The sequence below is a fragment of the Dromaius novaehollandiae genome, chromosome 19 (assembly GCF_036370855.1).
Source record: "Dromaius novaehollandiae isolate bDroNov1 chromosome 19, bDroNov1.hap1, whole genome shotgun sequence".
Taxonomy (NCBI): Eukaryota; Metazoa; Chordata; class Aves; order Casuariiformes; family Dromaiidae; genus Dromaius; species Dromaius novaehollandiae.
The window spans coordinates 371,304-397,656 of record NC_088116.1 but is presented as its reverse complement, the minus strand read 5'-3'; the positions used below and the strand labels follow the sequence as shown (position 1 = coordinate 397,656).

The 26,353-nt window shown below is 39.9% G+C and overlaps 1 protein-coding gene across 18 annotated transcripts in view; it reads left to right on the top strand.

Moving 5' to 3' along the window:
* Positions 1-26,353, top strand: part of PITPNM3 (PITPNM family member 3) — a 151,994-nt gene that overhangs the window by 98,941 nt on the left and 26,700 nt on the right. For 11 of the 18 annotated variants that reach the window (XR_010392235.1, XM_064522975.1, XM_064522970.1 and 8 more), the window contains 5 exons: positions 6,446-6,635; positions 9,554-9,673; positions 14,782-14,963; positions 17,556-17,746; positions 25,689-25,859. Coding sequence is in view for 17 of the 18 variants with exons in the window: in XM_064522975.1 (XP_064379045.1) it covers positions 6,446-6,635; positions 9,554-9,673; positions 14,782-14,963; positions 17,556-17,746; positions 25,689-25,859 (854 nt within the window). In the remaining variant the exon portion in view is untranslated. The remainder of the gene's footprint in view (positions 1-6,445; positions 6,636-9,553; positions 9,674-14,781; positions 14,964-17,555; positions 17,747-25,688; positions 25,860-26,353) is intronic. The other 7 variants (XM_064522972.1, XM_064522968.1, XM_064522984.1 and 4 more) reach the window with 5 other exon arrangements.

The window sequence follows — 26,353 nt, the reverse complement described above, 5'->3', positions numbered from 1 at the left end:
ATTTTTAGCCTAAATGCTGCATAATTTGGAGCACTGAGTTATACTCTCCATTATATCCAAGCTAGTTTCAGTATGAGATACTAATTAAAGGAGTGTGTTTAACATAGCCACTAATGCGTTGAGGTTTTCTTTATATTTAACTATATTCAAATATATAATAGCTAAGTGCAGTATGAGGCTCAGTATAAGAACATATCGTAAGTACCTTAAGCCTTTTTCTCACAAATTGAAAAGGTCTTTGGATTTTTTCCATTTTTCTCTTGCTCACTGAATGCTAGAAATAGCTTGCTTTTGTTTTTCCCTGCTTTCATAATTTATTTCATTTAATAAGAGGCAGAGACTTTATTGTAGATGGCAGATGAATTTGGATACCTTTTCTCATGCCTGAAAGCTTCCTGAGGTTTATTATGAGGATAAAATGGTAATGCTTTCTAATATGCACTACGTTGAAGAGTATGTTATGTTAGCACAGCAGCCAGTAATGTAATAGAGATAAAACATTGCAAGCCTTTAACAGCAGTGGTGCAGGAATATTTTTTTCTGTGCAGGTGTGGGATGCTTTTTATGAATGATTGCAGGTCTAATGTTCTCAGCAAGACTGCAGTCTGTTTCTTGAAGTTTTCTGACATCCCTAGAACTCAAATGCTTGTGGGTATTACAGTAAAGAGCTTTGTCAAATGGTCAGCCTAACAGAGAGCTATTGAAACAGAATGCAAAGTAGTCGTTTTTGAAATAAACAACTGTCTTGTCATCAACAGCGAGAGAAGCTAACACATGAACTTGAGTACGCTCATTCTTCCTTGTCAATCAATATTCCTTTGCCTTCCTTTAAATTCAACGTATTATGAAATACATTTGTCACCGCAGAGCCTCTACCCGTATGAGAATGGATCTCTTGAATGCTTTTAGCCTTATAATGTGAACCAATAACTATTTTTTAAATGAAAGGTACAACCAATGAGATTCATGTAGTGTAAGTTATTAGGTGATCTATTACAAATGTCTTCTGTAAACTAACTTTTGTAGCTGTTCTTTTTCCAATGAAAGGTCAATTGTCAGGTTCTTTCTGCTAAGATCTCTCAAGCAGAGACCGTCTATAGCTTTTAGATGGTCTCTGACCTGGCTAGCTCTCTTGTACATCGTGAAGTCAGGCTCATTCTATCAGTGCAAGTCAACCAGTTAGCCACCTGCATAACTTAATGAGGCAGCTAGCAAGCAAATCCTTAGTCTTTAGTGTGTAAAGAAGTTTCCTAGTGGGATGAACTAGAAAAAGGGCTTGTAGCATAGTAGCTGTTCTGCGCTGACTACCTAGTACATGCTTTCTCTCCTGAAAGATGCGCTGTTTACTGTAGTGTACCGCTCAGGCAGTTCCTGAGAAGCAGCTGACATAATGCAAGTTATGATTGTACTTTGTCTTGCAGTAACTTGCTTGCTTGCTCAGGTGCTTGAGTATGCTGCTGCTCTGGAGGTTTCTGTACAAATAGACTCTAAATGCAATAATATTTTGTTACAGCTGGTTAACCATACTGTAAGTCTAGATCTTGCAAACTCAGACACTTCTGTTTATAGAACATGGTCCTCGCTTTTGACAGGAGAAATTCCTTTTCTAGAAAGTGAAACATTTTCCCTTCTGTGTCTTAGCACTGGTCTTGTGGCTTAAGGAGCAAGGGATGATTTTCCCACGCAGAGCAAAGAGTCTGTTCTAAAATCTACTGAAACCTATGAGACACTTCGGATTAGGAAAAAAGAGTACATCTCAGCAAAAGGATTAGAAAAAGAGGGAAGATAGAGGCTAAATGTACATTAAGTTTATTTGCACATTCGGTAGGTGTTCATGACTGCATAAGCATACTTGCTAGGAGGGGATATTCAGTAGATAACTCCAGGTCAGTGTTGTTTTCAGTGTCACATGTTTCCTCCAAGTGAAAAATTTGGCAATGAGGAAGAACCTTTTGGAAGAATCCAGCTGAGACATAAGAAAGCATATATACAAAATGGATTGCTTGAGGCCACAAACAACTCTTAGATCTTCTCCAAATATCAAACAATGTATATTTCCTACTTCACATCATTAACTTGTTGTTCCAACCTCAACATGAACCACAGGCTTCAATATTGCTGGCATTATTGAGAAATCAGCAAAATACTGGAAAGAGTGCTGGGCTCCAGCACGGCTGTTACTTCAGGCTTATTCCTCATCTGTCTTGGAAGTGGCTCTGGTTAATGAAATCATCCTCTCTTACTGAGTGAACATATGTTTGTATGCCTTTTCCTACTCTGGAATTCAGTTGCGGGCTGTCTCTGCACAGAGGGGGCAATAACCACCATAGTCTCTCTTAGCAGCAAACATTTCTTTCCTTACTGATATTTTCCTTGACGTTAGTATTTTAAACAGAAGTTCACCGACACATTCAGAATGGTACAGAAGGGAGAAAGAAACACACACTCTTGGGCCTGATTCACCTCTTCTACAAGTGTAAATGAGTAGTAACTACTGAACTGTAGTGGTGGGGAGAAGAGAATCAGACCTGCTTGATTTCTTTTAAGCACAGAGAAGATTTTGTTGGTTTTGTCTGGGGCCTCACCTATGTGACGGTTGCTTTTATAGTCCTGCTGTTACAGTAAAGCTTAGTACTCCAGGTTATGCTTGGACTCCTTGGTAGAGCAGAAAATCCTGTGGGAGAGGAGATTAGGAGGTTTCTCTGACCATGTTTTGGACCCTAAGATGGTTGGCCCCGATGAGTGGGAAGGGTGATGCCTGCTGTCCACAGGACAGAATTAGAGAGGAGGGATTGGAGATATGCCAGCCGTGACTGGCATATAGGAAAAAGAGATGGCAGGTGCAGACCAGGCTGGTGACTGTTTATGTCAAGGGGGAAATACACCAAAGAAACCAGGAAAGAAGAGTGTATGTCCAAGTTGCTGCTGTGGAAAGAAAGAGAACTGGTAGTAGAAGAGGAGGTGAGACATCAAAGGGTGTTTGAAGGCTCACCCTTGCCCATTTGGGCCAGTTAGTAACGCAGAGCTCAGTAGTGTGTCTTAGGTGTCCCATAATGCAGTGCCTGGAGGACTCAGCTATCTGGAAGAAGAGCACTAGAGTGGAAGAGTGGATGCTAGAGCAGCCTAAATAAACAGAGTTCCCACCTACTCCTTTCTGTTTGTTTTTGATTCTTGCAGCACAGAGTATTCAGCCAAACTGAAAATAGCCAAGCTGGATGTTCGAATGACCAGTGGAGTCATTCCCAGTACTAAAATAAGACTGGCATTGCCTCAGTATGTTCTTGCATGAAGCTACTTACACTGTACCCCTTTGGGTTTGACAAAAGGAGAGACAATTCCTCGCTCTCACATTTCTGCAGCTTCATGCCTGCAGCTTTCACAGCTAGAACTCCAGGATGCAGTTGTGGAACAAACTTGTGGTAAACATCCTATTCAGCAAACTGCGGGGGGAGAAATGTGTTTACAGTTACCGTGACGTTTCATCTAGGGTGAGCCGGATGACTGATCAAGCAGTAGCAGAAGATTTGGTGTTTGGTTTGAGTGTATCCTCCATTTTCTGAATGTGCAGGCATAGTGTGTGCCTAGGTAGGGCAACCCTCTGTCTACCTTGGCACAGGTTTTGAATTATGCTGTGTCTGTGTGCTGAGTATCTGAGTCTAGAGGAATTCCACTGAGACTTTTCATCTGAACACACACAAGCAGTTTTCCTTCCTTTCTTGCAAATAGTGACTTAAAGGAATGGGATTTTTCATGACAAAGTCTCTCCATCTGGTAAATGTTCCAGGTTGTTTAACATGGTCTGCTCCCATCTATTCTCATTGCTTTCGGTTTCCCATGTCTGTCGTATAAATGTAGGTATAAAGTTGAGCACACGCTTCACTGCTTTTCTGAATTGAGTCTCTTATTCCTCCATGATTTGAGTTGGGCTGTAAATTGCAAGGCCCACCTCTTTCTTTGCACAGCAGTGTCAAGGAAGAGCACTGTCAGAATCTCAATACTCAGCTGTAACAAACAGAAGAACTGTAAACATCAAAACTTTGCTGTGTAACAGATACCCAAGTGAGAGGGGCTAGCACAAGTGTTACATACGTGAGTCCCCCTCTGCTTTCTCATTTCACCTTTGCCATAGTCAGGGAATGACCTGAGGAAGACATGAGGAGGGACCAGTGTTGTGTCCTGACCTGCATCTAGCCGGGTGCTTTCTGCTTTCCAAATAGGCTTTTATTCCTGTGTTCCTCCTTGGCCTGAGCCTACTGCCTGAATTGTCAAGTATTGACAATTGAGGGTTGCATATTCCCTCATCTCCCATCTCCATGATGCATGCTCAGTTACCACTGCCAGCAGGTGCCACTGTCCCAATGGTCACTTGTGCCCTGGGAGCCGATGGTGCTCTCACCCACCCTGGAAGATCAGATACCCCTTGCAGCCTAATCGTTTGCAGCCTTTTATCAGGGAGCTGTTTGGGTGCTAGCACTGGTGAAGAGCAGGAAACGTTATCTGTCAGACTTTTACAGTTAATGGTTTCACCTGTTTCCTTGTTAGTTCCCTCTCCATCTCTGTCTTTGTGCAAATACGATATTTCCAAACTGGTGCTTGGAAGGCCCTCCTGCAGTGTCCTGTAATGCACCGAAATAACAAGGCTTTGTGCTCCTCTCAGCTTCAGCACTGATATTTTGCTGGTTTGTGTCAGCTCCAGCACTAATACCTAGCCTGTCTCCTGTAATAAAGAGCCTCCTCTCTTCCATATGCTCTTTCCCTTTGTGTTGTGTTTATGATAATAATAAAGGTGTCTGTGGCCACAGCCTTTATAATAAAACTAATTAAAAAAAAATAAACTGATGTTTCTAAGCCAGGTAACGGTTTTTGCTTAATTGGCCAGATAAGAATTGCTTCAATTCAGTGTGATCCATATTCCTTTACTGATAAAAATAATATTATCAGCTACTGATTTTTCCATTGAATCTGCTTCTTATAGTTCCCTTGTGAATATCATTTGCATTTTACTTTTATTGTATAAACCATTGCAGATATTTTTTTCCATTTCAACCATTCACTTTATAGTTCTTTTTTCTTCCTGTGTTTCTCTCCTTGTGAGGTTTTCTTTGTCAGTTTTATAGCAAATGAGGTGGTCTTATGCAGAGTTATAAAACTTGGTTTTAGTTTTTTGAGAATTAGTATTCACAGCTGTATTTGTGCTGTGCATCTGGATGACCTAATCAGTTGGCAGACTGAGTTAACTGTGTTAACTGGTAAATTGATGCGGCCTGGCAGACCAACTGAGCTCCAGGACATAGAAGCTGTTGTATGTCTTTGGATGTGAAATACAAAATCATTTGAGAGCTTTAGCAATAGCCAAATATGAGAATGTCCTGTGAAGCTCAGGACATGAATGCAGGAAGGCTTCCATGCTTGAGCTTTGCAGGTTGTCTCTTTCACTAGCGTGGTGATAGTCTCAAAGATGCAGGTTTTAGCAGAGATATAGACTTTAATTCCATTTCAAGCAGCTCACTTTTTAATATTGTGGGGCCCATAAAGGACCTAAAGAAAGAGAATGCAAAATATTGTTGAAGTATATTGAAGTTGCCAGCCTGCAGCTTTGGATGAACTTGAGCTGAATTGTCCAAAGTGCATTGACCTTCCTTTAGTCTCTACAGGAAGGTCAGCTTACTTTAAAAGAAACTGGCACACAGTAATGTGACTTGTACCTTTGGCTCTCTGTGAATCATTTTCCCCATTCATCTGTAAAAATCAGCCAAGGCATGATTGATATATTTACTGAGAAATTGCAATGCAGAGTGTACATCTTAGGTAAAATAAAACTAGTATCCTGACAAATTTAAGCTTGCATTTTTTAGTCCACTTCCTTTTCCCAAAATGTTAGGAGGCAAACGTTTGCATGTGACTTCAGAACATGTGTGGTTATATACAGTCTTTTTGAAAGAATAATTACTGGTCCAAATTTTATCCTATGAGGAAATGTATAGTATGAGGAAGCCTTTGCAGAAACATTAGGAAAAATGTTTTTATATGTTTTTGAATAATTCCTCTGTCAACTACTTTTGTTTTAGGAAACAGTATTTCACTGCGATAGTTGGATCCCATTTCTTATGTTTTAACTTGATATATGAAAAAAAGCTCAAAGGGAATAATCTGTTTGCTGGTTGAAGTGATATCTATTTGTTTGTGTAAAGAAAATAAGGTGGGCGAATTGCAACACATATGCTGAATTGCAGAAATGCCTTCTAGCATGGTCTCAGTCACACAAAGCAGAAAATGCTTCATTTTAAGCAGTTGGCTTTTTTTTTGTGAGAAAGTGATCCTTACTCTACTCTCTTGTTATGAACTGTAATAGTCCTAGCCATTTCTGTTATTAAGTAATTGTTCGTTCTCTAATGCTGTGTGCTGCCTTTTGCATTTTTCCTGATAATAGCATGTTCTTCTTTAGCCTAAATCCCTACAGCTATGATGAGAGCTGTCTCAGCAGTAGTGAAGACCACATCCCACTGGCTGCCTTGCCCTTGCTGGCCATTTCGTCCCCTCAGTACCAGGATGCAGTTGCCATGGTGATTAGCAGAGCCAATCAAGTTTATAATGAATTTCTCAAATCTACAGATGGGGCTGGTTTTAATGGACAGGTAGGACTATTTTCTCTTACATCGAAGTACAATTCCTTGGGGGCAAAGCTGTTTTTTGTTAGGCCATTTCTGATTTTTGTGTCAAAAGTTTTGGGTTATGGGCATAGGAACAATGCTGCAAATATGATGAGGGAATATTAGCATGGGGTCACCTATATAAAATGCCTTCTCAGTGCCCAGCATGAACAAGACACTTCTGGAATCCTGTCAGTATCTAACCTGGGCTTACTCAGTTGGCAGAAGATGCTGTTCCTTCTCCCACAAGCAGTTTTATCCCTAAGCTCTTACTAATTATTGCTATAATGTCTGGTAGTGCATAGGAGCCTTAGATTGTGCAGTAGGAGTGTGTTATGTTAAGCAGTGAACAAGCCAGCCAGACCAAGACAACTCAAAATCTGTCTTACTGACTTCCTCACAAACCCACTATAGCTGATAGAGTAGGGTGGTACATCAGCATGTCTCTGGCTAAAAGCACAAGGAATCCAGCATTTAAGTACTGCTTTTTCTTTTCTGCCTCCATGACAGTAATAATAGAACAATTGGGAGCACCGAGTCTCGGAAGACAAATACTCAGTTCCCAGCTGTGTTGCAGATGTTTTGTGTGACTTTGGGAAAGTCATTTAATTTCTCCAGTCTGACCCATTCCCCAGTGAAGTCATCTGCAGACTTTTGGCTGACATAGGTCACAGTTGTTGCTCCTGCTTCTCCATTGCTAGACTAGAAATAAATAGTACTTCCCTGCTTCACCCAGAGTAAATGTCATACTGCTACCTGGTATGAGTTACTGAAATTATTTTGTGATGGGACCCTCTACATAGCTATAAAATTATAGTTCCTTAAAATACAATGACCTCCAGACTCCCGGGGGGGAAGACATCTAGTATGAGAGTACAGTGTAATCTTTGAGGGAAAGCATAAATGTTATTACACAAACAAATTATCTTTTTCATAGCAATAATAAGATTATGAGGTGGTATATCAGCATTTTTTAGACCGAAATTTGGCTTGAAGATAGTTTTAATATCCACAGTAAACTGTTCTTGCTTGGAGCATAAAAACAATCCACCTGCGGTGACAGAACGTTATGAAAGGTGAGATTATGCAAAGAAAAATTATACAAATGACAGAGAGAATTGTGAAAACAGATCTCTCTTTCAGTAAAAATTTAATGTTACAGGGTTTTTTTTTCCTTTCAAAAAGCTACAAAGAAATCTCCTTGGTGGTTTGGGAGGGTTTTGTTTTGTTCTTTCCCAAAATCTGTATTAATATTTCATATGGAAGAGTCTACATGACCCCTGTATGCTCCACAGTTTTCTTCTCAAGTACCAGCATTGTTAGAAGCTGGAAAAGTGACCTCTCCACACTGTCTGCAGTACTTTGCTTTGGTCCTTAGATAAAAATACCAGCTCTACATCTGAATAGTTCTATACTTCTGAATTACATGCCATATAAGCTGACCCCCACCCTGTGTGTCTCTTTCCCCTCTTGTATTTTGGTTTGTTCTGTCCATTTATATTGCAAGTTCATCAGAGCAGAGATGGCCTTTTGGGCTTTATATAGCATCTGGAACAAGTTAACCCCATTACCTTCATGCCAGTAATAATGAGGATGAGAAATGGAGTGGTAAGTTCAAGAAAATACCATTAATCCACCACAAAACTTGCTGATAATTTTGTTAAGGTTACTGGTATCCATATGACTTTCAGGTCTTTGTTGACTTCCTTGCATGGTATAGGAATCTGAAGATCAAAAGGGTGAATCAGCGTGTTGGTCAATTGTGTATGACTTTGGAATCAGAGTTGTCTTAGGGCAGATGTTACTTACCTTCATGTACTTTGGGCTTTTTTTTATGTTTTCATCCTGAGAAAGTTCACTTTTAACAGCTGTTAACTCTCAAGAGAGTCTGGAACGTGGGAATGGACTGAAAGGTTTGGGGTTTTTTTCCTGCCTGCATGGCTAAGTGCTCGCTTTTCCTAACACTGCTCACTTTGAGAAGATTGTGCACAACATCCTGTTATCCAGAAGTAGTTGTAGTTGTGTTGTAGCCAAGCTGAGTTAAGGCTAGAAGCAAGGTAAGGCTTATAGGGAGAGGTAGTGTCACCTGTTAAAGTATTTGATGTACTTGGGAAGAACTGACTAGACATTCACTTTGAGAATAGGAGGAAAAAGGGTTGCTAGAACCTGTGGAACAGAGCGGATCATTATCAAGGAGAGAGGTGATAACATCTATTACTCCTCCTGGGGCAGGGGCAGAGGGACAGGGGTGGGATGAACATCCTGTGGGATGGAGAGATGTTCAGTGTAATTGGCTTGTGAGGCAGATTCCGGTGTGACATAAAATTACTCCTTCTGTTGAATTCCCAGTTTTAGTACTCTATAGACTTATAGGCCTAGAAATTAAAATATATATTTTGAAGGTAGCTTGTATGTTTATATTAAGTGTGGGTGAATCTCTTCACTTAATACCTCATTTAAAAGTTCTGCTCCCTTGTCTTGACCAGGGAATAACAACCTGTTCTTAATTTGTTGAGTTCTTCTTCCTTATGTGACTCTGAAGGAAATGTTAAGGAGTTTGAAATATTTCTGAGACAGGTTCTCCAGTGACCTGGACTTTTTAAGGTGGAATCTGACTGCAGGTAGCCAGCAAGAGTTCTGACTGGTTTGGAGGAAAGCCCAGCTGGTCAAAACAGTCCTTTGGGCAGATATTCTAGAGTGCATGTCTGGCGGTAAGAGGAAATGGGAGAAAGTGCAAACACATCTTTTCAGCTGCAATAGGAACCAGCAGAAATGTTATACCAAGGGTGTAAATCAAGGTGGCTTTCAGCTGTCCTAATTCCTCTATAAGGCTGTGGTGTTGTTTGGTTTTTTTAAAGCACTTTGCTGTGTCCCACCAGAAAAAAAATCTCTTATTTCCTCAGGTGTGTCTCATCGGTGACTGCATAGGAGGAATTTTGGGTTTTGACGCCATCTGCTATAATGCTAACGCAGCTGATGAGAGTCAGAACAGCAGCAGGAGAGGAAGCATCAGCAGCATCCAGGTAAAGAGAAAAAAAAAAACACTCATCTGAGACCCTGAGGATTAATTCCCTGAAGGAAATCAGGTCCATGTAAACCAGAGAATTTAGGGATTTGGTAAATAGCAATGATAGCACAGGATTTTGCCCATATGTCAAAAAAATGCTGTCTGAAAATGAGGTCTGCAGCTTAAGTTTCATGGTACACAGAAATCACTGGTTAAGGCTTTATTGGTAAATCCTTAAAGCAGGGCCACAGAGTGCCTTTTATTGTATCCCTAATGGTGGATGTAAAGGCACCCTCTCTCAGTAGTGTCAGGCTGCTATTTTTTGCTTAAACTTTTTTTTTTTGGTTGGTCTCCATTGTGTCTGGAATTCTTTATGCTCCTTCCTATCAGTAATCTAGAATTAGGGTGTACTCACGAGTAAATATTAGTGGCTGGTGGAAGGATGCCTCATTTATCATGAGAGATGCCAGTCACCTAAGGATATGTGTGAATGGACCACTGAGCATAAAAGTCTCTAAATGAATTCTGCATTTGGAGAGAAGGGAGGATTAGTTGCAACTGTGATCCAGAAAAGAATTTTTGATAGCGGAAGCATATTTTTTTAAAGTAATGCTAGCATTTAAGCTGCATTATTGTATGCATCATTTGAGGGAAAAAAAAATTGGAGTTTAATTAACCTGATGTACTTCAGACTCAAGCAGGGGTTGAGAGGTAGTTTGGTGTATTTGAGTGGGCATTAGACAAGGCACTCGGGCTCCATTCTTCCACAGTTTTGCGACCTTGGCAAAATTGTTTCATCTTTTGACTGTTTAGTTCCCTCTCTTCTCAAAAATGGGCTCAGTGATACCAACTTCTTTGATTCATTTTGAGAACTGTGTGTGAAAGGACAGCATGTGAACATGGTAGTACTCTCAAGCAGAGAGGCATCCTCTTAATATTTATAGGAAGAGAATTATCCTCCATTAATAACATAGCTCTGAATTCTCAGCAGCCAACCTTTAACAGTACCAGTACTGAGGACAGCACATTGCATTCTCTGAATAGTTCATAGCTAGAGCTTTCTAATTTTAAAGCACTAGAAACTTTTTTTGGCAAGAGCGGGTCTGTTCTTTTGTCGAGACAATGTAAATAATGAATTAGAATGGTACATTACTACTACTACCACAAGTGAATGAATATTTGTTGGTTTGTGTGATGCAGTCCATTCTGTCTTCTGGTTTCCATTATTCACTGAATAATCAAGTGAGGATTATCCATAATGGGTAGAGAATTCTATGGTATTTGTAGAAATGTGCATGATTACTGTGATTATGTTGCTTTATTGTGTGTACATGCCTGTATAGTATTTGAGAAATTATCTGTATGTTTAATAAAAGAATCCTCAGTATAGCAAATGTCACTCTGCTCAAACCAGACTAGTAACTTCTGCCCTTCAAAAATCAGTGACATTTGTAAATATTGAAATGCTTAACAAAGAAAGCCAATGTTGTCATCACAATATCACACCTTGAGTAAGAAGGCTGAGGGTTTGCTTCACATGGATGAAGGATACATAAAGCATATCAGTGGGTGGCTGCTTCAGATCCTGGTATTTGTACCATTTTACTGCAGGTAAAATTTTAATTGTGGCATTTGCGGGATCTGAGAGAGCTTATAGCACCAGAAAACAGACTTTTTTGTTGTTTAAAATGCAGTGAATAGTCTCAGTACTGATCACCTCAGCTGCCTTCTAATGTGGTGTCCAATGTTCAGTATTTTTTTGAGAACTGTTTCATACTCCCTGATCTGGCTAATATAAATGCTGAATTGGCTCAGTCTCTTTTACAGTATGGAGGAAAAGACCCTGACATGAAAGCAAACCTAAATGTTGAAACCAGTGAGATTAAAATCTGACCACATTTTTCTGAGTTGAATAGATTTGAATATGGGATTTTTTGTACAATACTTAAAACAAAAAGGGTGGTATTATAATAATATTAATTTCAACTCTTTCTCTTCTCCATGATCTCCCGGCGTACAGACATTTTGACATACTCGTAGCATCTGATGCAGTTTTCACCATTCAGATGCAGAGAAGGCCCAGGTGGCTTAGGTTTAATTCCTCAGTAAGAGCTTCTCTCACCCAGTTATCTTCTGTCTCTGTGACACAAATGATTGTCAGGCTTGTGCCATTGAATGGCTGTTCAGTAACATATGTGAAGAGAATTTTGTTCCAGTTCAGTCCCCAAGGGGCAGATTATTCAAATGACAGAAGCCAGCTCCAGAGCTGACACTAACGAGCTCCCTGGTTCCCCTTTCTCAGCAGCAGGACTAATTATTCACCTGGCACAGAAGCCAGGCCTCTTGGCTGCTGAGGCCAGTAGGCAGGGCGCTGCGGGAAGACTCATGCCGTAGCTCGTGTCTGTGGTTTCATTCTCCAGCAGCTCATCTGCATAATTCTGGAGAACAAATTTGGCTCTTCTGCACTCTTGAAATGAAATCTCGCCCCAGATGCACAGGACTACTAATGTGCTCCAGCGCTGAGCGAGGTTATGAGGAATGCCTGGCCTGTGAACTCGTTCTCTCCCTAGCTCCAGAGAAGTAGATTCAATTACTAATTTTCCATAGTCTGTCTGCATTACCTTGGCCAAGTCTCTTGATCTACCATGCCTCAGCCCTAGGTAAACTGAGCACTCTTTCTCACAGCCTCTGTCTTATCTATTTAGATTTTACACTCTTTTCAAGTTGCTTGAAGGCACTGAGCACGATAAAGTCTATTTTCACTTGGGACGTTCACTGTAATAAATTGTAAAGAGTTTTCCAAAGGCATGTCAGTGGTGTGATGCAGTGGCATAATGCAATGTCCAAGAACAGAGGTTCAGGGAGCAGTAGGGGAGAAAATACAAAATAGGGTGGGGAGAGCATCACATACAACAGAGAAAAAGAAAAATTAGGAAACCTGCTCTCTGGTAAAATGACTAGCCAGTTTCCCAGTGACCTTCCCTGGAGAAGTCCCACAGAGCTTTAGTCCCTTTTCCTTTTAAAATTGCTGATTTCTTATCTCATTGAAATGTCTATGAAATGCATGTTTTGTAAGACCTGTTTCACCTATAGGAAATCAAGTTTAAAATGAGGTGAATCTTACTGAAGGAAATGAAGGTTCCCTTCTGCAGAGCAATAATAGCATGCCATATCCTATTAACTGGTTTTAGCTGAATATTTTTCTTTCAGATAAAAAAAAAAAATTAAAAAAAAAAAAACTACTGTCTCTCTGACGGAAACATCACACCCAGTAAATAAATATGCACAATTGAAATGCTAGGTTAATCTTAATAGTAGCAGTGAGGAAGAAGAAAATGCTTTTCCCACATGCTATTGTTCTGAGACTGTCAAACCCATGCAAAATTTGACCTGTCTGTGATTGTCTTGTGACATAAGAGAAGGACAAGCCCTCTGCAAGGTGAACTTTTTGTGAGGCTTAAAGGACAAAGGCGAATTGCTGCCAGCTTTCAGTGACAAAGGTAATAGCTTTCATTACTAAGCAGTCCTATTAGCTAGTTCTGTGGCGATACAAGTTAGTTTTTAAATACTGTGGAGAAATATGTGGGTGACTACAAGAAAAGCATTTGGTGTTACATTACTGCCAGCTCCATGCCTTTCAAACAGTCAGCCCTCTTCCCTGGACCATTAGGAAAATAAGAGGCCGAAAATGAAATATTTCATCATATTGAGTTCTTTACATCAGCTTCTTGTTCTGGCACCTTCAAGGGTTCCCATTTTTCATACTCCATTGACATGAACTTCCTTATTAAAAAGTAACGGGAGCTGAGGTGCTGATATATCTGCCATGTCATTCGCACACAGAGAGCCTTAAATTGTCACTAGGGTTTTGATGAAGTTCTGAGACTTGACAGTGCTGATATGGTTCTCAGAAATCACTGATGGTATGGTGTTTGAGTGCTTTACCTGCAGCCATATAAATCGATGGATTTATCAGTGGATTTCATGGGCTCTGGATCAGTCTCTAGAAGTTCACTTTCAGCTATGTGTATGTGGGTGTCCTCACCTCCTACCTCCGTTTTCTGTGCTACCCTGAACTTTCTTATGCACACTAATAAATTTATTCATAGAACAGTTGGCAAGCTGGAATTTTAGGCAAAGATTGAAGAATATCTGTAGCATGCAAGTTTCAATTTAAAATCATAAATATATTGTATTTTCATGGCATTGTTGTTTGGGAACAAGGTAGAGAACAGAATTCCTCATTGAATCTATGGGGTAAATAGCTTTGCCTGTTGAATCAGTTTAAAATAATTATGAAACATGAACAGATTGAGAAAAGGTGTTCACTCACATTGCTGAGAACGTATCTGTACAAAGTCCCTATGTAAGAAACTCTGTCAAGAACAGTTTGGTGATTGAATTTTGGCTTTGGAAGGCCTCTGGTGTTCTGGAGGATAGGTAGTGTTTTTAAAACAAAACAAAAAGTACCTGTTATAAAAACAGAGAGTTCCACTGAAGATTGTAAACTGCAGGGCAAATCAAGATATATAGAGTCAATGTCAGACTTAAAAACATTACTGGTTGCATAAAAAAGTACAAGTAGAACCTGTAGTCGTTTTTAGCTTGAACTCAAGGGAAGCACATATTTAACAAGAGAATCCGTTTTTGGTTATACATCACTTTATCACACAAAGCAGCAGGCAGACAGTTCCCTGTTCCCAACACACACTGCAAGAGCCCTCAACTCCTGCCTGATCCAGTAAAATGCGTAGTGGTCTGCAGTAGCAATTACAAGGCCACGTTGTAATTGGCATTTTGTGCATTCAGCTAAGACCCATCTGATTATCTTATGATATTTACAGTTCTCTAAGAATGATGAAGTCAAGAGGGATGAGGCCTTTGTGTCACTGTTCCCTCTCAAAAATTCCTGATCCTCCTCCCAGCTGTTAGGCTACAGGTCTGAGAGGGAAAGCGAGTCTTCATCTCTTTCTGCATGTGCTTCTGCAGAGAGGAAGTCTAACCCCTTTCACTCTTTCCTGGACGAAGTGAGGTCAAATGTATAAATGCAGCTATTTCACAGTAAGCTCTGTTGTATTTTGATCCCTTTTTAAACCTTCACTTTGCTCTGTTCATTCTCTGAAGGATAATCCCCTCTTAGCAGAGGACTCCAGTCTGGGTGGCAGCAAACGCCTCAGCAAAAGCAATATTGACATCTCGGGAATCATGGAGGATGAGGAGCCAAGGCAGCCACTACCACGGAAACAAAGTGACTCATCCACCTATGGCTGTGATACTATAACCCAGCATCATGCTTTCCTTTCTAGGTAACTAGTGTTTGATGACTAAGTAAAAGAAATGGGCTTGCCATTGAATGCAGCCTGTCAGTGCCAGAGTAATGGAGTTATTTGCATTCTTTGTGGAGTGTTTCTAGAAGTTTGCTTGAAGTCCCTGCATATTCCTAGAAGAAGAGCATAGATGTAGATCCACAGATTGTGGGTCTAGTTTAGACCCGCTCATCTGTGGCAAGTTTTTTATTCTTTTTTTTATTCAGCTGTGAGAGTTCTGAATGTACAAAACTGTAATGCAGGTAGTTCCATTTCTTCAGTGCAGCCCACACAAATCAAGGTGGATGAATGCTTTGTAATTTTCAATTTCTGATGCTTTTTTTCTTTCTAAAGATCCCTCTGACTTCACTTACAGGCTTTCCATTGTTCTCCAAAGAATGAGATAATTGCTTTATGTGCTCTTATTGGTTTACAAGCTCTTCAGTCTGGTATTAAAATAAAACAGAAAGCTGCATAAACATTCAGCTTAAATGGCAAGGTGGGTGGAGGGAAGAGTGTTAACTTAATTAGCTTTCCTGAATCTGAAGAAACCTTTTAAACACAGATATGATGTGAAGATCACCATTGCCTTTGTTTTATTGTTTTTGCAACTTCTTAGCTGTTTGACTGCTTTTTATTATCTGAATTCTTTGTGTTTTTTCTTTTGTTTCCATCTTCTCATTTCTTTATTTCATTGGGAGTGATGCAGAGGGAGAAAAGTTTTATTGGGTTCCAACTTTCAGTTCTGCGACAGCTCGAGTGTAGTGCAGACTTACCACTGTGCTGTAATTCAATCTGGCTGTTTTGTTAGTGGCAGTTTAAGGTAATTTTATTTTCTTGCTTTGGCTGCAGTCTGTATGTGCTTTGCTTTATTTTTGTTGATTATTCTGCTTTTTATTTCCACACCGTGGTTTTGGGTTGCTTTTTTTTTTTTCTGGATATCAGCATGTGCTAAAGTGTGAAGATTTTTTTGGTCTGTCACTTTTAGCGCTCTCTATAGAAGTAGTACTGTGTAATGTTTAAAGCATAGAAAGCACAGTCTTGGCTTGTGTAAAGCGTTTCATGCTTGAGGTATAATAGGATAATTAATAGATGAAACAGTCATCTTCTAGGTATTATGTTTTCATTTTCTGGGTATCTGTGATTTTAAACTGAAGGCTTTACACACAGCTTTGCTTAAGCAAGCAGATGGAAAAGCATTACCTTCCACTCACATTTCTAACTCATGAAAATTCAGCTTTTTGCTAAGTTATTGAGGAATAGCTTGAAATACATAGACTAGAGAAGGCAGAAAAATTCCTTGGTAAATTAAACAGGAAAAAAAAATCAAACCAAACCAAGTCATTCCCTGCCCCACACAGTAAATACAGAGACATTCAGAGCCTTCCGTTTTCTGCGTGAGAAATTTGTGAGATCATTAGACATCTTTTCGTATGAGCTTACTTAGTGTAATTTAGAGGTGGTGTCTCAGTTGGAGCAATGAGGTGACAAAGATCCCTCTTTCACACAAATGTCCCAGTCCAGCATACTGTTGTGGCATTTCATTGCATTAACTTGTGCTTTTTTGCTGAGTGCTTTTGGCACAGAGAGCTAACTTCACTGCCAAACAGATGATGAATTTAATTCCCACGTTTCTTCATTTCTACCCTGAAGGGGCCCTAACCTTGCTCCCTGGAAGTTTGGTTAAAAGCATCAGGTTATAAATTGTGATAAATTAGGACACTAGTGGGCTCAAAAGGTTGAAAGGGAGGCCTGGTCTCTTGGCTGATTCAGGACCAATCTACAGGATTTCTGGCCATTGATGCAGGATGTCACGTGTGGGTAACTCATGGGGGCTTCAGTTACCACTCTATTTAAAGTCACTATGGTCAGCATCTCTCACAATCAGCTCCTGCATACTCTGAAGACATGTTCTCCTCATGGCTGAACAAGACGTGTGTATGCTAGTGTACTGAATTTGAATGTAATTTCATCTTTAACAGGACTAAATGAGGGGCAAATCTTTTCTCTGTCAACCAGGGATAAGTGATCTGTGTTTACCTCTATGTATGTATGGCATAGAATATAAATGAAAGTTTTTAAATCGCTTAAAAGATGAAAAGCTATCTGTATACATTGCTAATTTTTACCTGTAATAGATAGTTGAGAAGTAGTCACCTTTTAATTCATAGCCTAGGGAACACATCAGAAAGAGCCTTTTTATGCATCTATGTGACATACTTTGACTGTGACTGTTTAATGTCATTGTCCTTATACAAGTTGAATAGGTTAGATTTTGTAGCAAAAGTTTCAGAATATGCTTACATATGTCTATACAGCTGAAGGGGAGGGGAGGTAAACTTCAATCTTCACAGTCCTTGCATAACTTTCTTACAAGTATTTTAACTGTAGAGAACTCTTGCACGTTGACGGTAGTAAATTTACTTAACAGCCGTATGATAGAAAACATGATAAACAGCTGCTATACTGCATATCTGTCTACAATTTAACACACGCTGCTTGGATCTGGAAGCAGGTGCTAGAGCTTTCTAAGCAGTCTGTTTTTGAAATGGACTTTTTCTCTGGATGCTGTCTTCGTTAATGTTGAAGCAGTGCATTTTCTTTGCTCAGCATCCACTCAAGTGCGTTGAAAGATGATGCAGACTTTCCTCCTGTGAATAGCTCCAGTCTCTCAGAAGTAAACCTGGGCCGATTTGAATTCGAGGTGTCTGATTTCTTCCTCTTTGGATCGCCGCTTGGTTTGGTGCTGGCCATGAGGAGTACTGTTCTGCCTGGCCTGGATGGTAAGCTCTTTCTGGGTTTAGAATACAGGCTGTTTAATGACCTTTGGAAACAGAGTCTCATTTAAAAGAAGGTAAATAACAGAACCTAATTAGAGACTGGGCAATGGGGTTAGTTTCCTGCTCTAAAAGACAGGAGTGTTAGTGCAGGTCTGTCCTGAGGCATGTGGTGATGAGGGTTTTTCCAGGGTCATTCTCTGCCTACGTGTTTACAGTAGGTGCATCATTTGCAATATATGCAATATCATACAATATGAAGGTTATACCACACCAATGAAGAGTCCTTGAAAAAGATACCAAAAATCACCTCTGTGCTTGGTTCAGCGTTGCATCTCGTTCATGTCTGATATCACAGGAAAATTTGGTTCCCAAGCATGTTCGTCATGAGCCATTTTTTCTGCTCTAGTAATAGCCAGTGATCAGAGACAAAGAAACTCTTTATTTTTAAACGCATCTGGAATTTTTCAGTGTTTCTAAGGGCTTGCTTTAATTTTCACAAGAGATTAAGCGTGTCTTTTGCCTCTCTGCATCCTATGAGGTGCAGCACAGCATCTTCATGAGAGATAATACATTCACCTATCAGGTGAGGGAGAAAAATCTATTGCAGTAGTAAGAAGAAACAACGATTCAGGACTCCCAGTTTTCTTCTTCGTTACGGCTCTATTTTATGCACTTTTGAATAATGTTATTTGAATGAGCTTACAAACTGACCTTATTGCTGGATAAATTAGAATGGAATGCAAACTGAAAATTATCTTACTTGACGTTGATTAAAAGCAGGTCTTTAGGAACCTTTAGAAATCTGGTAGCTTTTTTAGTAACTTTCATTGACTTCAGAGGGGAAGATAATTAAACTCCCACTTTGCATTTCATTCCTCATATTCGCAGTATTCAATTCTGATCAAATGAAAAAAAAAAGCAAAACTCGGCTAATTGAGAATGAGAATTTCAGGGAAATTAAAAACAATTATGGGTGATGGCTGACTATGAAAACTGCATTGCAATTTGTTTTTCTGTCCTAGGGATTTCTTTGCAAGATTAGCAACACTTCCCTTAGGATGGTGGGGGCTTCTGTTGTTTTCTGGCAGAGGAGGAGGAGGGGGATTGAAGCTATTTTGGTAGGGCTTCCTCTGGAAAAAAATCTATTAATGTACGCACATAGATCCATCCTTTGAGCTAGAGTATGTATTTTAGCAAGATGGAGTTGTTTCCATTTAATGAATCAGAAAGTCCGCATTTGCTCCGGAATCACGTATGAAACAGGGCTTAGACTGTCTCGTCAGATACCTTTTTAGACTGTTTGGAGGGCAAGTGCTGAGCAGCAGCTGCCGGTTGCTGGATAGTAAGTAGCAACTGGCAGCGGTGTCTGGTGGGAGAGTACGTCAGTGGCAAACATCAGCACGTCTTTTCATACCGCTGGTGATAGCTGTCACAGTGACCGTGTGGTTAGCCCTCCCATCAGTCAGTCCTGATCAGTACAGTCGAAGTTCACATTTCACCCCAAGGGAATGTAGACTTGTATTGAAAATTCATGTGAATTTAATGGCATTAAATGGCTTTTTGCGAGAGGGATTGCTTTAAATTGGTGCAATTCTTGAGTGTGCTTCTCTGCACAAATCTGAATGTCTTCCCTTGAATACTGTGCAGCATGTAAGAGCATTTCTATGTTCAGAAATGCCACAATTACAATTAAAAGTCAGTGCTGGCCTTATAAAGACCTTTATGCCCTTTATAAGTAATTTTGAATTCGTAGAGGTGAGAGCTGCCTTCCTGGAACTTTGTAGTGTGAGGTAGGATCACTGGGAGAGCGGGAGCTCTGCAACTTGATTGATCGTAGTCTTTTGCTATCTGAAATCCAAGCAAAGCATGAACAAAGTAAAAGTGAGATTAATGTGATTTGTTTCAAGTGGTAATTTTAAAAACAAAGTGACTTACTGGAGGTTTGGGTATGTTTTATATGAGGCCATAATGTTGCTCTGAACTTGAAACTCATCTGTTTTACTGGGGAAGGTTGTAAGGCAAGAGAAAGAAAAACAGACAACTTTGCACTGACTGGTAAGAAGGAAATTTCTGAAGGTTAACAGGACTCTGATTGCTGTATGTGTTTGCCATTTATTTATGAGTATGTTGGTAAAGAAAGAAGATATCTTTAAGTTCTGATGTCTTCCTTTAGCAAGGTGTCTGAGACACGGCTTCTGTACCGTGAAGCTGATAAGATTGGGGCAAGATACAGTTTCTTTGTTCGGTGGCTTTCCACTTGCCAGGGCAATTTAAAACAAACTGTTCTGCGCAGCAAATGTTGTTACGCCAGTTAGGAAGAAGTTAATACACCACACAGTTCCTTTTTTACTTTTAGATACTGAAAAGCAAAGAACAAACACAGCCTCTGAGTTCTGTAATATTTTGGTGGCAGCCCTGCGCAGAGGTCAAGGTCCCAGTCTCATTTCTGTTTAAATTTGTAGTGGATGTATGTGATAACTATAAAGAATTGCGATTAGCTAGAGCTAGATGGCAAATTTCAATGCGCTCAAATAATTAATTGGACTGGCACTGTATGTTTCTAAACTCTCTAGTCAGGAGTCCTTCTTTCTTCAGTCTCAGTTCTAGTATCCCTCTAAAATACTAGTAATTAATACAAATTTTCCCTGTCAAAATGTCTGAACTATTGCAAATACTTTCTTCAGATTGGCTCTCACTTTTATACTCCCTCTAGTATCCTGGAGAGAGCATGTTTTGAGAGCAGCTCAACTGACCAGCATTTCAAACAGATTTCCAAGGTGAGCAGAGTCTCCTTGAAGCATAACCAGTCCTTAGAGGTGTGCTTGATAAGAGAATCCCAATTTTAAATGATAATTATGGCACAGTTGAGAGGGAAACAGATGAAGAGAAACCTCCTATCATGCAGACAGTTGGAAGTTAGGTGAGAGTATTCAGATGCCCTTTTTAGTGAAATGAAAGGTACAGAGCTATCTGGAAATGTAAGAAATACAGTCCAGGATGTTGTTACTACTTTGATTTGTCAGTGACTTTTTTAATTAGGAAGAAAAAAAAAAAAGCTTGAAGGGAAAGAAAATTAGATCGACATATGTCTGTTCCATGTGCAGAATGGATATGTTCTCTCATGTTTTACTTTCAGTGTTTTGGATATTCATTTATCTTTACATTAACAGGAATCTGACTAAAACCAAATCTTCATTCCACCTTTTTTATCTTCTTGCCAAATGTCTTTTATTTCTCTTCTAATATTTTGTTGCCCCCGAGTGCATCCTTGACACTTCTGTATGCCCTCCAGCAGACCGTTCTGTGGTCCTTATGCTGTCTAATCTCAGTCCTTATTTTCTGAATCACTGATCATTTGTATGTCTCAGCAGAATTCTTCCACTCTGTGTGCTGCTTATCCTTATAGGAGGCTTGCTAGCCCATGAAAATTTCCTCACTGTTTTTCAGAAGTCCAGATATGTCATGAGCATCTAGTTACACCTGCAAAGTGGCAGCAGCCTGCCTTCATATAGTTGTAATGAGCGAGTGTTCGGCACTCGCTTTCAATGATGAGGATGCTGGCTAGTAGTGCTAAATGTCACAATAGTCGGAAGTAATCTCCTTTGGCAAGTGATATGCAGTATTCCTTTGTCAAGTTGCAAGAGTAGTATGAAAACAGCTGCTAACTCAGAGGATATGCTTTCTCATTGCCACTAAATGTCATAATTTGCCTGATGCTGACAACCTGTGAGTGAACTCATAACCCTGCTGATTGCATTCTTGACTTTCTTTGTCTCTGTCTACCTACTGTGCCTGTATTCAGGAAAAATTCCCATCATCACTGATGTAGAGAAACCACAGTGGAGCGCTCTTTTTTTCCTTTTCTCTTTTCTTCTCCCCCCTCTCCCTCCTCCTAGTGTTGTTTTCCTGAGCGTTAGACAAACAAAGTTAGCCAAAATTACCCGTACAAGCTCTCTGATGGAAAGAAGCATCACCTTGCCCTGTATTGTCCAGTTCTTAGCAAAATAGTGTCTTTTAGCTGCTAACACAGTGCTAACAGAATAGAGCTGTGCCACTGTTACTTATGTTGGGAAAAACACTCATACGTTTTGTAGGTGAGAATTTTTTTCACCACTTGAACAAGAAGGAATCATATCTCTTTAGTGGGTAAACAGACATTTTCTAGGATAATAAATTTACTCTTCAAATCTGTGTCCTTTTGCTTCTGTTTGCAACATGTTACAAGCTTGCTCATGCAAATGTACAGGAAGTATTAGAAGGTACAGTTAGACAACTGATTTAATTATGTTAAGCTATTCATTTATTTTTGGCTCTGACAGTTAATTTTAAACATGGTGAGAACGAAAGAATAAACCAATATATTACCCACTAGGGAGGAAAGCTGAGCTTGGTAGAATAGTATCCAGTTGCTGCTCTACTTTATAATCACTAAATCTGTAAATATGTACATCAGTGTTCTAGGCTAGCCAAAATACGGTTTTAATTATAGTGCAGTGCAATGCTTCACCTCGTAGAACATATTTCACACCACTTGGGCTCTGCAAGAGAATTATACTTTCTTTGCAAAGAATTAATTTCTGCTGTGTTCAAATACCGTCACTTTCTGGCAACTGATAGGAACAAAACACAGCTCTAAGAAAGCCATCAAAAGTGGTCTTGGAACTTTGTCCTCCTGCTGGTATTTCACTTCCACTTCTCTCTTGTGATGTGATTATCTGGAATACATGGGAGAATTTTTTCAGATTTCATGGAACAGTAAACCCTGATGGGGGTATTTTGTATCCTGACACTGTCCTGCTTGGGAGAGTGTGGTATGAAAAAGAGCAAAGTACCTGACAGTGTTTCATAGAGGTCTGTGGAAAGGTACTTCACAGAGAAATCTTGCAGATCATAGTTTTTTGACTGACTTAATGCTGGGAATGGGACAGAGAGGGTGAGAAGTTCCTATTTGCTTGCCAGTGGGAAAACAAAACAACAAGAAATCCTCAAGAAACAGTCTGATTATCTCCCACTTCCCTTTCCTTTGTAACCAGATGTGCTAATTGTTTGATGCGCAAAGCCATCCTTACTAGAAAAATCAACATCCAGCAGACATCACAGCAGATTTTGGTTATCCTGTAGCTGGGAAGCATAGTAATTGCCACTGGTCACAATCTAAAATGTTTTGCAAAGCGAGCTTGGGAAGGAACCAGAGCTTGACTGAATGTTCCCAAAGGCACCCACACTGTTCACTTTGTATGACAAAAATCCCCCAGAATTAAACAGATGTTGCACCATTCTCAGAGTGAGTCAGTGAATGCAGAATGTAACACACATTGCACGCCCAAAGAAGATAAAAGTTCATGGCTTGACTGAACTGGAACATATACCAGCGTCTTATTGAAGGAAGGTTGGTCCCAGAGCATTTCTTGAGAGGCTGTGTTGACATCTTCATGACATAAGTCTCCTTCTAGACAATATAGCACATAGCACCCAATAGAATGGTGCCCATGGGCCTGATTCATTACATCTGTCTTAGATGTTGAATACAGTACCTATGTGAGGAGGGGTCTAGTCTTCATATGTGGCCAGTGAACTGAGCGTGGTCACCCTCTGAATGGGTGTACCACTCTCCCTTTATTATAGGTTTAGCCATAGTTAACAAGGTGCCTGACTTAAGACTTAAGTGCTGTGGTTAAGTGCTTAAACTTATGTGAGCTTTACACAGAATCTTAAGAGAACGAACAACAGGAAGTGCCCTTGCTTTCCTTCATGGTGTAGTTTTTTCAGTAGTGGCTGCTGTTACTACTGATTGGTTTCTACAGGGCCATTAGCTTATGACAGTGAGATCTTACCTGTTTTCTGCCCACAAAGGGATGTTTCCAAAGCTTAGAGGTAGCTGTTGGGTGATGTCAACTTAGATGATTAGCTGCACAAATGTGGTACACATTGTGGTGGAGTTCATGCATTGCGAATATCTGACAATACCATATTTCAGTGGTTTACGTGGGCTGAGTGTGATTTATCTAACAGGATGAACTGGAGGAAAGGGTAGAATTTCTCTTTAAATATTAAATTAGGGGAGCTTCTTCCTTTCTTTCCTCCTCACATCACAAATTACTCAGGATTTTGCGTTCTTTCCCAGTTATTCATAAGCTAGGACACCCCATTCTATTGCTCCTCTAAGCAGTTGAAATTTTCTCCCTTTTCAGACAATCTTGCTTTTGTGCCAGTTCAAAAAGATATGTAAACACATGCCTGATCTTTAAAATTAATGCTTTCTGGAACTGGGGCCTTGATGTTGCAGTATCTTGAGAAGTCCTTTACTAAGATCAATAAAACATTAATTACTCATTGAGAGGAAGCATGCTATCCCTCTGCTCTAGCCTTTATAGAGCAGACCTTGCTGCAAAGTATTGTTCTGATCTGCCTATGGCAATGTTGTTATTACAACTCAGAGGCATTCTTTTAGGCTTAGAGCTTGGCTGTATCGACATATCCTACATCAAGATTTGTCTCAATATACCACTGTTAACAGCCATCAACATGATGTGCATTTTTAGAGTCCTTCCAGCAGCAAGGAAAGGACTTGATAAAACCAAAATAATGCAGTGGTTTTTGGTGTAGCTCTTTAATTTGTCATTCAGCTTGCCCAAGTAGCTATGATTGCTGCAGAGGAAGATGTACAGTGTCAATTTTGCTTCATTTAAATTTGCTGATGCATAAGTGCTGTGGCTGTTGCTTGAAAAGCTTAAAAATAAGGCAGACCCTAAGCATTGTGTTTTGTTTTTTAATTCCGTGATGCGTGCTCCAGTGAGACATGTCACTTAAGATGGATTCCATCAGAAGACTTTGCAGCACCTAATATTGAAACGTTAACAGCTTTGTTCATCGTTTCTAATTAAACATGTGTTTGGCTGGTGCATGGGAGCAATGCTGTACCAAATGCATTTTCCAAGAAAAGCATCATGCATTTTGTCATGATTATGAGATCAGTGCAAAGAAACATAAATTCAATCAAAGAGCATTTAGAGATTATTTCTTAGCACAGCAGGTTTGAAAACATTAAGGAATAGGTCCTGCTTGAGTTCATGGGAAGCAGACATAACATCTGTTATAAATACTGTAATCATTTCTTTACTCTGATAGTTAATAAATTGACTGTTGTAATGTGTGTGGTGCAGTAATATGCAAAGTCTGTTAAGTGTGATTATCCCATAATGAATTGATCCACACACACTGACAAGGTTCAGAGTGATCCAAGTGTGGCTTGGCTCAGTGAGAAGTGACTACACCAACCATTTTACATACCCTAGCAGTCTTTGTATGATCACCCATTTGAGTATAAGTTATCTCTCTGTGCTGTGTGTTCAGCTGAAAGTGTGTCCTATTGACCGAGCAAGTGGGCAATTCTCAAATATGCTTTACAGCTGCAGCCCAAAAATCCCAGAAGCTGCGTCTCTCCAGCAAGCATCATAAGCATTGCTTTTCTGTTACAATATGTCCAACCTCATTTCTATGCATTAGCTTCTGTAAGTTGACTTCAGAAACTGCAGTGCTTTCTGTCACCTACGTGCTCCTGCTTTCATCTAGATTTGTCCTCTCTATGTAACAGGCATATCAAATCATTTTGTTAGTAAATATTTGAAGTGCAGAACATCATAGCTGTAATGTTCAATAATGCATTTAGAAGGCTTTTAAACTTCTGTTGCCTTTCTTGATTCCATCTGTTTCTGTGCTGGTCTTTACTTCTGCCTGTACCTCTGATTATGTTGTTTCTGTAAACTTCTTAACAGTGAAGAGTGTTTCTTTAAAGAGGGAATAGCAAACAATTTAGTTACATTTCTTGTGGCCAGATATATGTTTTAGTCTGGAGTTTGCAGAAGACCACATTAATCATGTTCCTCCTTGGAAATTGCAAAGGGGCAACACTGAACTCTCTTTTTCTGTCTCATTCTCATTCAAGTATGCCAGGTACGCCCAGCCTGCAGCCAAGTGTACAGTTTCTTTCACTCTGCTGATCCTTCTGCCTGCAGACTTGAACCATTGCTGGAGAAAAGATTCCATCTCCTGCCTCCATTCAGTGTCCCACGGTACCAGAGATACCCGCTGGGGGATGGAAAATCTCACCAGTTAGGTACAGTACCTGTTTTTATAGCTCACCTTACCTACAGTTCTCTTGAGCTTTCTCTGTCCTTACACACCTCGAGAGCATTTGAAATACAAATGTGTTAAACTGCTAAAAACAAGTTGGGTCATCTGGGACAGAGTGGCATGGACATATTTAACAAGAACTGAACAAAGAACATCACTGAGAAAAACTGATTCTTACATATGAGCTTTTATGATATTAGCTGTATTAAAGAAGGGTTGGAAAGTGGTACCATTGCTTTAGTTGAAGTGTTGTTTGCAAGCTTCCGTGTTTTCAGTAGAGTTGACAGATACCATGATTTTAAACTGTATATTTTTACAGTCAGTTTACTTTTGCCTAGATTTACCTATTATTTCAGATACTCTTTCTCTTGGTCACCTGTAGTTGGTTTATCGCCATTCTATCCGAGGAGAAATTAGAGCACTGGCAAGTCACTTTATCTCCTCTTTTCCTGTGTAGGCTGTTGAGAGGTAGTCATG